General features: G+C 41.0%; 1 protein-coding gene and 1 long non-coding RNA gene across 8 annotated transcripts in view; one reads left to right on the forward strand and one right to left on the reverse strand.

Moving 5' to 3' along the window:
* The window catches only part of Spo11 (SPO11 initiator of meiotic double stranded breaks), a 14548-nt gene extending 2577 nt beyond the window's left edge, over positions 1 to 11971 (reverse strand). Inside the window, exons 1-12 of one of the 7 annotated variants that reach the window (XM_010628805.1) lie at positions 11916 to 11957; positions 11399 to 11421; positions 9783 to 9896; positions 8537 to 8625; positions 8066 to 8132; positions 7612 to 7720; positions 7180 to 7266; positions 6251 to 6287; positions 5894 to 6003; positions 2303 to 2402; positions 1984 to 2021; positions 539 to 615 (exon numbers count right to left, since the gene is read on the reverse strand). In XM_010628805.1, coding sequence (XP_010627107.1) covers positions 539 to 615; positions 1984 to 2021; positions 2303 to 2402; positions 5894 to 6003; positions 6251 to 6287; positions 7180 to 7266; positions 7612 to 7720; positions 8066 to 8132; positions 8537 to 8625; positions 9783 to 9896; positions 11399 to 11421; positions 11916 to 11942 — 878 coding nt within the window. In that variant the 5' untranslated portion in view covers positions 11943 to 11957. Of the gene's footprint in view, positions 1 to 515; positions 616 to 1983; positions 2022 to 2302; positions 2403 to 5893; positions 6004 to 6250; positions 6288 to 7179; positions 7267 to 7611; positions 7721 to 8065; positions 8133 to 8536; positions 8626 to 8718; positions 8933 to 9782; positions 9897 to 11398; positions 11422 to 11732 lie in introns of those variants that run through there. The other 6 variants (XM_010628806.2, XM_010628810.1, XM_010628808.2 and 3 more) reach the window with 6 other exon arrangements.
* A 62-nt stretch (positions 11972 to 12033) lies between these two features.
* Positions 12034 to 12135, forward strand: part of LOC104865334 — a 33348-nt gene continuing 33246 nt past the window's right edge. The window contains exon 1 of the long non-coding RNA XR_781118.1: positions 12034 to 12047. This is a non-coding gene — a long non-coding RNA (uncharacterized LOC104865334). The remainder of the gene's footprint in view (positions 12048 to 12135) is intronic.

Consider the following 12135-nt stretch of genomic DNA (forward strand, 5'->3'; position numbering starts at 1 on the left):
GAGGTTCCCAAAATTTAGGTAATCCCAAGATGAGGTTAAAATTTAAAATTTTTTTTTCAGCTTTAATTGAGTTTATTGGTACATTTTAGGGATACAGTACAGTTACATTCATTGTTGGGATCTTGCACCTGTACATGACAAGTCTTGATTCTCATTTTTTCCCCTTACCACTGCCCTCCCTTCACCCCCTCCTCCCCTCCCCATCTACAAACACTTTATTTTCATTTTTTCATTCTCTCACATTTTTTTCTTTTCCCTTATTACCCTTCCCCTACCCATCCCACCTTCCCTACACATTTAGCTCCTTTCTTCCCATTTCTAAATGTCAGTAATCTTATTAGGATCTTATGTATTATTGCAGATTATTCACACCAGGGAAAAATTTTAAATTTTAATTCATAATTGTGTGGTCCTGAGTCAGAGTGGACAATATAAAGTAAAAACATTTAAGAGTTTTTTGGTGCAACTTTCCTGGCTCACTGTCACACATGGTAATGAACCATCATTTTAAATGTCCTAGTCTGCTGTACCACCTAACCTTTTAATATCAGAAGGGAGGAGACCGAGCCATCTAACAGCTGGGACTGTGAGGTTGTGGGCTTCAAATGACATAGACTGAAAGAGAGAGAAAAGTATGTTAGGTGAGGCTCACTTGCAGGAAACTGGCATCAGCAGTCCCGTTTTTGTTGCAAAACTCTTTGCTTATTAAGATGCACAAGTGTTGAACTGATCCCTAGTATTTCTGTATTACTTTCTAGAAGCAAAACTACAAGTGAACCTTTCCAACCTGCAGTTTTTACTGTGTGTGGTTCCATATCTTGTGCCCTCTTTGTCCTCTTCCATCTGCTGGGAACCTGACCAGGCGTCAGAGTCACCTGGAGCCTGAGGTTCAGCTGGTCTGGACGGGGACTGAGGTGTGCAGTTCTAACAAGCTTCCTGTGATGCTCATACCACTGGCCCCAGATCACACTGCAAGGACCACTGATGATTCCCTGCACTTATGAGGCATGGTCAAAACATATGATGAATGTTCACATTTTTAAAGTGTATTACAGTAAAAGATATGCTGCCATTAATCTCCGTGAAAATACTCTCCCTCACTCCGGACACACGTATCCCACCATGCTTTCCATTTTCGTAAGCGCTTCTGGGTCTCTTTCAAGAGCATCTTTATGGGGTGAATGCTGCTGCTGAGCTCCATCCAAGGGAAAGGCAGACTTATGAAAATATTACAGTATTTTCTCACCCACCTTATTCACTGGACCTGGCCATCGTGTGACCTCTGGCTCTTTCACAAAGTCAAAATGACCATGAAAGGTAAACACTTTGAATCAATTCAGGATATCAAGGCAGCCACGAAAACGCCACCCAAAGACACTCACAAAAGAGAACCTCCAGAACTGCTTCAGAAAGCGGCAAGGATGGTGGGATAAGTGTTTGGAGAGAGACGGCAATATGTCTTTTACTGTAATAAGATTTTGAGAGCTTTAAACAGCCACTGTATTTTTTTTTATCACACCAAATGCTTCGGTAGGCGGGAGGATGCAGGACGATGATGCTTCTTGCCCATAGTGTGTCTTTCTCTGTCATTTGTGGCTGCTGTGGTTATGCTAGAAGCTGGACTTGCAGCCACCAAAGCACAGAACAGGACTCCAGTTTCCCCGGTACAGTGGTAGTGCCCAAACTGCAACCCAAAATCGACTTATTTATTCCAAAATATGAATGCTGCAATTAAACCGAATCAGTGTTCAGGTTTTAGTTTAGAAAAAACAATCTTTGGTCTTAAAAGAAAAACACAGTAGCAGAGCTTGCAATGATACAAACAGCCTGCTGTGGCATGGGTGCTGTGGCTTTGCCAGCACTGCCCGGACACAATCTAGGGGCCCTTCACTTACTAGAGGGCACTCAGTAAATGCAGAACCATTCCAATGAATATAAAATATCTAAATAGTAAGAGAAGAAAAACTACTTTTGTGTACTCACCATAGATCCATACTTATAGATGCACATTATTTCTATGCCTATTGAAAGAAAATTAACTTAAAAATTAGTTATATATATTACAGGCTCCAATCTCAAATTTTATCTGACATCTGCAATTTTAATTTTTGTGAGCATTACTGATGAAAACTTCATGTTTCTCAGTTCAATATAACCATAAATTGCCTTAAATAATTACAGTCTTCAATTTTAATCTAATTGTATTCTCTTAAAATATTTTATGAAGTGTTTTAAGAGCACAAAGCACAACTGAAAACATGATTTAGCCATGACTGTTCTAAAGAGGCTCAGGGTAAATTACCATGTGGATCAGCATCAACCAATGTGAAAACAGGAATGTGAAACAGATCCCACAATTTCTTGACTAAAAGTCTCGTGTTCAGATCAGGTATGCCTTTTCCCTAGAAGCAAGATAGAAATTCAGCTATTAATTTTATCCAGTAGGATGAAATGTATACCATGACTCCCTTATTTCATTAATAATTTAAAAGTGAGAGCCTGGGATTTAGCTCAGTGGCACCATGCCTGCCTTGCAAGCGCAAGGTCCTGAGTTCTAACCGCGGTACTAAAATAATAATAATAATTTAAAAGCGAGATTCCCCACCTCAAATGGGGAAACTGGCAGTGACTGTAAACCACTGTGGAATATGTGTGGCAGGCTGGAGGAACCCGTGTGCATTAATACCCCCATTACACCAGCCCTAAGGAATGATCCCAAGGCAACATTTTAGCAGAAACAGAAATAAGAAAAATCCTATATACTAAAGGATGGCCCTGACATGTTATTTAAAATTAGCAAAGACCAAAACAATAGCCAAAGTATCCAACAAGGACATGTATAGGTGGCCCAGCTCAGTGATAACAGGGACCTAGCTTTGTGTCAAAGAGCCTGGCCCTGGGTTCAATCCTCAGTATTGGAGCGGGGTGAGCAGCCAGAGGAAAAGACCAAGACAGGCTCTGGATAAGACAGTTCTGAGTTTGAATTCTCTGCCCATCATCATCATAAATAAATGTGCCTGCGACAGTAAGCATGTTTCTTAGGCCTTGGCTCTACCTATGCAGGTATAGATCTGGCACTAAAGCAACACATAGCTGAACACAGAGTTATCTGACCCAAGCCCCATGTTTGAGTAGCCACAGAACTATGGTAAGGCATTTTCCTGGGATCTAGACTGCAGCTTCGTGGTAGAGGGCTTGCCTAGCATACATGGGAACCTGAGTTCAATCCCAAATACAGCCAAAAAATGTATAAAATAACAAACGTACACAATGCACTGCAGTTTCTATTATCAAAGTGGAGGTGAGGGAAATACAACTTCCCAGTACCTGAAAGACTGAGGCAGGAGGCTCGTCCTGAGATTGAGGCCAGCCTGGACTACATCATGAGACCTTGTCTCAAAACATAAAAAAGTGTGAGCTTTTATTATATACAGTGCTTAACAGAACTCCTGGTTCATTGTGAGCACTGAGTAAATGGTAGTGCATTTTAATAGTTTCCTTTTGGAAAAGATAACACAGGAGCATGACAGAGAAATCAGACAGTATGAAAGGATATTGGGTAAAAAATGGCTTCTTCCTAGCCTTGTCCTTTAGCCCCAGCTCCTTTCTTCAGAGGTAGTCGCTACAGGTCAACGTCTCGTGGGTATTTCCTAGTGGTGACACTAGCAATTATTGCTGGGTACTGTGGCGGTACTCAGGGAGAGCTGTGTATGCAAGCATGCAGGCAAAGGCTAGAAGGCAGCATCAAAAGAGAGCAAACAAACAAACAAAGAAAAAAAACCCAAAAATGGATTATGTGTGACTTTTCCCACCTTAAATGTTCTTTACAACCACACAGATCCTCTCTTCAACACAAATGTGACCCTGAGGCAAGCTTATGGGCAACTCCAGAGCAGCAGTGCCAGCTGGTATTCAAACAGCGCAGCTGGGCTGAGCTCCTGGGCCTTCTGTCTGCAGGGGCTGGGCCTCCAGTCAGCCTCTCAGTGCCAAATGAGAAAGAAGAGACCAGGCCAGACATGAGCTGCAGGGCCTCAGACAGGGCATCTACCCCACAGCTGTTGCTCTGCACTTCCATCTCGACCCTTGTCCCTTAACTTCAAACTAGGCAGAAGCCACTCGGATTTTCTCTGTCCCGCCAAGTTCAGCTCTCTAAAACCATGCTCCAAATCCTGCGGAGAGCTGAGTGTGCGTGGTGCTTGTCCTGGAGCTGTCAATGGCGAAGCCGCCCTGAAGTTCACGCAGAAGAGCGGCTGGACTTGTCGCTGACCTCCCGTGGTCACCAGTCCTTCCATGTGGCCCCTCACCATCCCCTTTCAGCTTTACCCCAGATAGCTGCCGAAGGCTCCAGCAGACCCCACTGCCCTTATCCCCGTCTGACAGATGCGCTGCCACATTAAGCCTTGTCATTTTTTCCTCTCCGCTTCAGACATCTCCGTGAGCCCTGATTTTTCTACGCTAAACCAGGATGTCTCCCTGGGAGTGGCCAGGCCCTTCAGGACCCCATCCGCCACCCCAGTCACCTGCTTCGTCTGCGGGGTCGTTCTCAGTGTGCTTCCATAAACGTACGTCACACACACATACTTACCGTTAATCCAGTAAGCCAGAGGAATTTTAAGTGGAAGAGCTTTATTTTTCTTCTTAAAGCTTAAAGAGCTAGGTTTTTGTCCAGATCTACAAAAGCAGAAGGCTGGAAAAAGAGCTTACAGAGGAGGAGAACCTGGTCCTTGCTCTGACGCTGTGGTCTCCCTACCCACACATGCCCGGGCTTCCTTCATCCCCACATCTTTCTCTCTGACTCCAGTGGGCTTCGCTGGTCACTCCAGGTCTGTGAGCACCACGTCCCCCTTGTGCAGGAAGTTTTCTGCCTGCAGTGGGCTGCTCCTGTCCCTCCCAGGTTTATACTGAACCCTAACTTCAATGTGATGGCATCAGGAGGTAGCACCTTTGGGAAGTGCCTAAGACACGGGGTGGAGTCCTTCTGACTGGGAGGAGTACGCATATGAAGGGGACCCAGGCACAACTTCTCTGCATCTGAGGACTCAAGATGACCGACCATCCAGTGCACCAAAAGCAGGTTCGCATCAGTCACTGAGTTTGCCGGCCCCTTGAACCTGACTCACCTCTGGAAATGTGAGAAGTGAATGTGTGTTGCTTAAGTGACTCGGTCTAGGGTATGCTGTTAGGGCTAGACACTACCAGGAGCTAAACACGTAGTTTCCTGTGAGTTCGCTCAATGATATGAACCATGATGTATGTGTCTCTTTTCATTGCTATTCTTTGCACATTTGTTTTTAAAAAGCAAGCTCCTAGCTGGCCATAGTGGCACATGTCTGTAATCTCAGCAGTGGGAAGGCTGCGGCAGGACAATCGCTGCAAGTTCAAGGCCAGCCAGGGTTATGTAGTAAGTTAGAGGCCAGCCTGAACTATGTAGATAGACCTTGTCTCAAAATAAAGCCAACAAAAGAAAATGGTGTGTGTGGGGGGGTGGGGGGCAAGCTCTTTTTGACTGAGTTAGTGAAATCACTTTACACACAAACTCGTGTGAGGAGAAACAAGGAGCAGCTCTGTTCATTGAGACCTGGACAAAGCCCACGTGTTCATATAAAACAGACGAGAGGACCTGTGGGGAGTGTGAGGGTGACACCAAGGGCCTGTGTGAGCGCCCCTGGTACTGGACATTTACTTGTACTTAAAAATCATCACCATCACCTTGTTGTTAGTCACGTTTGAGAATGCTTAACATCTTGGTTATTCCTGTTCTACGATGCCAAGTGGTGCACTCTATGGAAACTAGAATGTTGTCCAAGGTGCAGAGATGAGGTTGCAAACCTCTCTCACAAACATTGAGGCACATGTGTTAGTCTGCAGGGAGAGGTAAAAGCAGATATAATACCGTCACCATGATGCATGGCGACATTTTGTCGCAGAAGCTATCGTCTAGGAGCCGCTGAAATGTTGCATCTTTTTCTACAATTAACAGAAATTTTGCATCTGTAATCAAGTCTGTGATGTTAAGGCTGATAAGCTGAAGGAACGTTCTCATTTTTACTTTTACATATATAAACATTTCTAGCCCTGCATTCACATATCTGTATCCTCCACTTCAAGGTGAGCATCTAGAAACATCCTGAAGAAGGGACGAGGTCTGTTCATGGTCTCACTTGCTCTTTACACACCGTGAGTGCTCGAGTTATCAATGCAAGGAGTCAACACCCCAGAAGTTTAAATACTTTTCCCACTTAAAGGATACTCTGAATTCCTTGAATATTAGATGGCACAGCAATAGCCTAAGTTTAAAAAAAAGGACATTTTAAAATTTTAAATAAAAAGTAAGTATAAGCTACATTTTATAATGTATCACAAGAATCATATTTTCTTTCCTTTCTTTTTTTTTTACTATATCAGTCATCAAAGACCTATTGTTCAGAGAGGAAACAGCGGGGAAGAAAGTAATCCTTCAGGAAGGCAAGAGACACACAACCCACTTTGCTTCCCAGCAGGGAGAATTTCTTAGGTGCTTTGTAGATATGTGGCTTAAAAGGCGGAAATGAGCCATGTGTGGTATTTCACACCTGTAATCTCAGCACTACGGGAGGCTGAGGCAGAAGGATAGTAACTCTGAGCCCAGGCTGGACAACTTGGCAGCTTAGTGAGACCCTGTCTCCAAATAAAAAATAAAAAAGGACTGGGGATGGAGCTTAGTGCAAAGGCCTTGGGTTCAATCCTCAGTACAAAGAAAAGGAAAGAAAAAAAAGAAAAAGATGAAGGCAAATATCCTGATGTAGGATCTTGGGGTGTCACCCGTCTCCTTTCCTGAGTGGCCTGCCCAAGCGGCCTTGCTAGTTCAGCTCTGTGGCTCTGGATATACCAAAGCCCAGTCAAGAGCATAGTATACAATATATAAACTTTAGAACCAGAAATGTTTGAGATTACATAAATAACCAGGCTAAAATAGTTAAGCCACAGTTTAGCTGTGCGTTTTAAAACATAACAGCGTGTTTTAAATGGAAAGTGTTATGTCAATATGACAACTGGCATATTCTGAACTATGAGGTAAAGCATAGACCTATTCATCCATCGGTTGTACTTGAAAATCTTAAGTTCTAAATTATGTAACAAGCAAGAAAAAAAAAAACACATTAAAAGGCGTTAAAAGGCTTCAGACATCAGGGTGCTTACAGATGCGCCACAGGTGCAGTTCACTCTGGTGCCATCTTCCTCAGTGTATCTCAAATCGCCAGCAATTAAGCCTTTGGATGTTGATAACTGATAAAAAGGAAAGACATCTCTGAAACCTCTTCCACTGATGTTCATTATGCCGCAAAGTCACTGCTCACGGTCACCTGCTAAATTATCTGTCTTTTTGCTTAGAGTGGAATTTGGAGAGGTAAGAAAAACTATGCATGGGCATTTAGGAATGAAAACATTTCATAATTCACCTGATTTGGTTCATTCATCCAAAGGAATATATTGCAAAGACAATTCAAAGTTATATGAGAAAAAATATAGTATCAAATGATATCAAATAAGCAAAGATCATATTTACTTTTATTATAATTTTTAAGAAACGTTTTGTTTTCAAATAGAATGTTTATATTAAGAACAACTTACTATGTGTAGACTCCTCCTTGGTACTTTCAGCATACAAGAAATGTCGTCAATAATGTTGTCCACCACAGTCTGATTACCAAAGAGTTGGCTGTCGGTGTAATAGATGTCTCTACAAAAATTTAAAATATACATTGTTTTTAAATTTTTTTATTATTTATTTTATTCGGTACCTGGGATTGAACTCAAGACCTTGCACTTGCGAGGGAGGTGGTGGAAACACTGAGCTAAATCCCCGGCTCTAAAATATATACTGTTAATTAAGTATTCTGTGAATATGACAAGTATTAGAAATGCTATTTGGAGAAAGCTTTAACTGAATGAAACAGAATATATAAGGCAAATAATTCATCACCCCCCAGTTGGGTGGCTTTTCAAAGCATATAATGAAAGTTAATCTAATGAAATCTCACCTTTTATTTGAAGAGTAAATAGTTTACCAGAATAATATATTTACCTTTTGGTTGCATAAGTGTTGCTCTGTACTAACTTATAAATCATGGATAATATTTTAAGAATTAGAGCTGAAAAATAAGAAGGAGTGATTTAGTTGCCACTTCTCACATTAATTCAAAGACATTGTTAGGAAGGATTTTAATGGTCCCCAGTTACTGCTCATAACATTTATGTTTTAAAACGTTCCAAAACAGAAAGCCTTAATACAGATTTTCCCAAGGGATTAGATAAAGTTAATTGCTGTTTTGACAGCAAAACAGAGAAAATAATGTTCTATTAAACCAGGTAAGTACATTTGTTGAGGAATGATCGTCTACCTTTATGGCATCAATAATGCAAAATTTTAGAAAATTAACGAGTTTCTGAGTGATCTATTAATGAAAAGGTCAACAACTAACTAGTAACAATTAAAATCTAAAAAGAACCAAATTTATTTATTTTTACTATTCAAAGCTAGGAAAGATTAATTTACCAAATTTTTGAACTGATTTTGGTGAATCACTTTTGATTTTTCTTGTGGTACAGTGGGAGACCATCTGAAGACCCACGGTGTCTTCAAACCTGTTGTTTTGTTTAAAGCAAAGGAATAAGATAAAAAAGACTTAGCTTCTGAATATCAAATGATCCACATTTCACCTTTATACAAACACTGACCCTTTAGGAACACCTGGCTTACAAACTTAGGTTGATCGTTTTAGGTTGTAATTAGGTAATCACCTTTGTGACACACAGTGGCTAGAATATTCACCCTTGATTTTAGAATGTGTGTGGGCATGTATAGCTTCTTGGGAAGACATTTAGGGTATGAGAAATGTTTCTACATTTCATAATTTTATTGGTATCTTACTCATTCTAGTAATTTCATTTAATATTTTGACCCAGTCTAATGAGTTTTGAAATATTTTATTTCTAATTCATTCACAAGGAAACATTACATAAAGCAACAACTTATATTAAGTTGTTAAATTGAACCACCAGCCCTCTCCTAAAGGTAGTGAGAAGGCATGAGGCAAAGATGCTAGATAGCAGCTGCTTCAAGATAGATAAAATCTATCTTGCAAAATATGATGCAAAAGTTGTTTGTATTAATTATATCGATCATAAAACTGTCCTTAGTGACTAAGGAGCCTCCTAATTCCTTTTATTCTATCGCCAAAGTATAAGAACTGTTCTAGTACTATTTTTTCATTATTCAGTAGAGAAGCTTTTGCAGGCTGTGGTTGGGGGATAAAACAACTGTACCACTAGGTTGGAGAATTTGGATGAAAACAGCTGAGCTAAGCTGGAGTAGATGAGGGCAGTGAACCCTGTGTTCAAAGTCTTTTACCTCTGCTTGGTTTTCATCTGGCTGTCCTGAGCATTCAGGCTTTTTTTGCAGTGTAGATGAGACTTGTACCCAAGGCATCTGCCCCTCCCAGTGCTGGAGGCTTAAAACCACACTTGGAATCTACTTCCAGCAAAAGCATACACAATTCTGACCTCTTTCAGTTTCAATTTTGTTGTTTTTGCTTTTGTTGCTAGTCTTTTTTCTTTGCGGTATCTTTCAAACCTACTTCTGTTTATACAACCTTCCTTATGTATATTTTATAAATTTCCTAAATCTTTTTTGGGAGAGTAAAGACAATAGAAACAATGGAATCTAAATAGTATTTGAACTCCAGTAAATTGGAATAACGAGATAGATACTGCATTTTAAAATAAAAACGCAAAGTGCCCACTTTATATTTTCCCAGCTTGATCTGTTGTCTATGATGAAGGCAGGTGCCTCATTTCTTGCCAAGCTTGTGACGATGTCTTGGATGATATTTTCTATAGATGCAAGAACCTCAGAACTGAAACAATAAACACACCATGATTCAACTTTAATTACAAAGTATGCCTTCGGAATATGTAACCTCTCCCCACATCAATGTAAAAACTTTTATTCGTGGGTTGTGTTTTAAGACTTGGGAGATTCAGGCAAGTAATAATCTCTTCCACTAAATCTTAACATCAGTCCTGCATTAAACCAATGGTGTTTACAGTGGTTACTAACAAAGAAATTGCATTTGCTTGTAACTTTGTCAACTTACCAATTGAAGTAATGGCTCCTTTATAGTAATGACTAGATAATATGACTTACAAAGACCTTTGCTTCTCATACTAACTTCCTTTACTCTAACTCAACTTAAATATAAACTTATTGGCTTGAAAAGCTGCTGATAAATGTTTTAATTAAAAATGATGTAATATTGGTTTCGAATTTCTTTCTCAAAAATGCAATGCAAAAAACACTTCAAAAGAAAAACTTCTTGTTGTAGCACATTGTCCTAATTGATCTCATGCCTCAAAATCTGCCTTTTTGAATTTTTAGTGATTAAAAATGGAAAAAAGTTTAATCACTACCATGAAAAGTGCAAATCATGAGTTCTGCTCTAAATGGTTGACTTGGCAACCCTTATACCGCTTTATAGCAAAATATTAAAGCCGAGGCTAGTTTTCTGCCAGCAGTCTTTTAATTTCACAAGCCATCAGTTAAAAAATTTTTGTTACCATTAGCATGTTGTCTAGAAAGGGAAATCAAATTAAATCTAGAAAATAGGCAAAATATGCTTTAATTTCCACAACTTGAGTTTTTAGTTAAAACTTGTGCATCAGAAAATGAAAATTTGTGCATCAGAAAATGAATTTTCAAACATTTAACATTTTCTAATGAGAGAGGAACCAACCCAAATATTTCATTTTTTCCCCTACCCTAGTTTGGGAAAGGAAGTTGCAGGATAATACTGCAACCAACATATAATCAGATTAATTTACATAGGTAGTGTAGATGAGGGATTTCTCACTGCCTCCTTTTTTCTCATCCTCCTAAATTCACCTTCAAACTAAATCCTTTTGTAAAAATTTGTTTTCTTATGGGATTTTTGGTAGTTGGTTTCAGCTTAAAAATGAGATGGTAATTACTGAGAAATAAGAAAAACAGATAATGCTGCAAAACAACAGAGCATTTTAAATAAAAGAAGCCAGTCACGTCAACCTATTTTCTGTAGCTAATTCCAAATTTGAGAGCTGCAGCCTCTGCAGCTGATTTTAAAGAACTCATTTAAAATATGGGCATTGTCTCCAAGGCAAGAAAACCGTTATCTTATTACAATCCACTTAAAATGTGATGTCCTTGTTAATTTTGAGAAAATCATTAGCTCACTAAGTGTAAACTCATAGGATTCATTTCTCACTTTCCTCTCTTCCCCTACTAAAAAAAAAGCCTTGAGAGCTTTTTAAGTTAAACATTAAAACAAACAAACAAATCCACAAATACAGGGCTGGGGATGTAGCTCAGCGGTGCTGCACTTGCCTGGCGTGCGCAAGGGCCTGAGTCTGATTTCCGGTAGCAAAACAAAATAAATACATGACCAAATTGTGACCCAAACTCCCTGACTTGTAAGAACCTCGGGGGAACCTACGAGCCTCCTGGAAGATTCTAGAAGGGGAATATTCTAGAAGCTAGTGGGGTGCTGTCGCCAGACCTCACGAACTCAAAATAAGGTTAAAAGTGGGGAGGTGGCCAGGGACTCTAGGAAGGGCCTTTTCTATTGATCAGAGCCGCCCACCACGGCAAAGGACACCGACTTTCTCCTCAGAGCAGCCGCCAGGTCCCTCCTCCCCAACATCCTACGGGGTTCCGGTACCTAGAGGCCGTACGAGTCCTTTGGACAGGCGGCTCCTGGCCGCCTCTACTCAGGGCGGCCAACAGGGAAGCTCTATGCCGGTCGAGGACCTCAAAGAAGGAGGCCTTGGCACCCATGGGTGCAAAAGCCATGAGGGCAGAGAGCAGGGCGAAACTCCCTGGAAGGCACAAACCTATGCCGCACCTTGCGGCTGGGCGGGGCCTGGCGCATGCGCACACTGCAGGACCTGCGCAGCTGGGCGACGCATGCGTGTGGCACGAGGTGTCCTGGGGCGCGCGGGGTTATTTCCGGTGTGCGCTACCTGTGAAGCGAGAGGTGAGTGCTTCCCTGGGCTCGTGTCTGGCGACCTTGGGAATCTGGGGAGCTGAGCTGAGATTTCCGTATTATTTTGTGAGTTCCAGAG

The sequence above is a fragment of the Fukomys damarensis genome, unplaced genomic scaffold (genome assembly GCF_012274545.1).
Source record: "Fukomys damarensis isolate Sample0158 unplaced genomic scaffold, DMR_v1.0_HiC HiC_scaffold_22, whole genome shotgun sequence".
NCBI classification, from domain to species: Eukaryota; Metazoa; Chordata; class Mammalia; order Rodentia; family Bathyergidae; genus Fukomys; species Fukomys damarensis.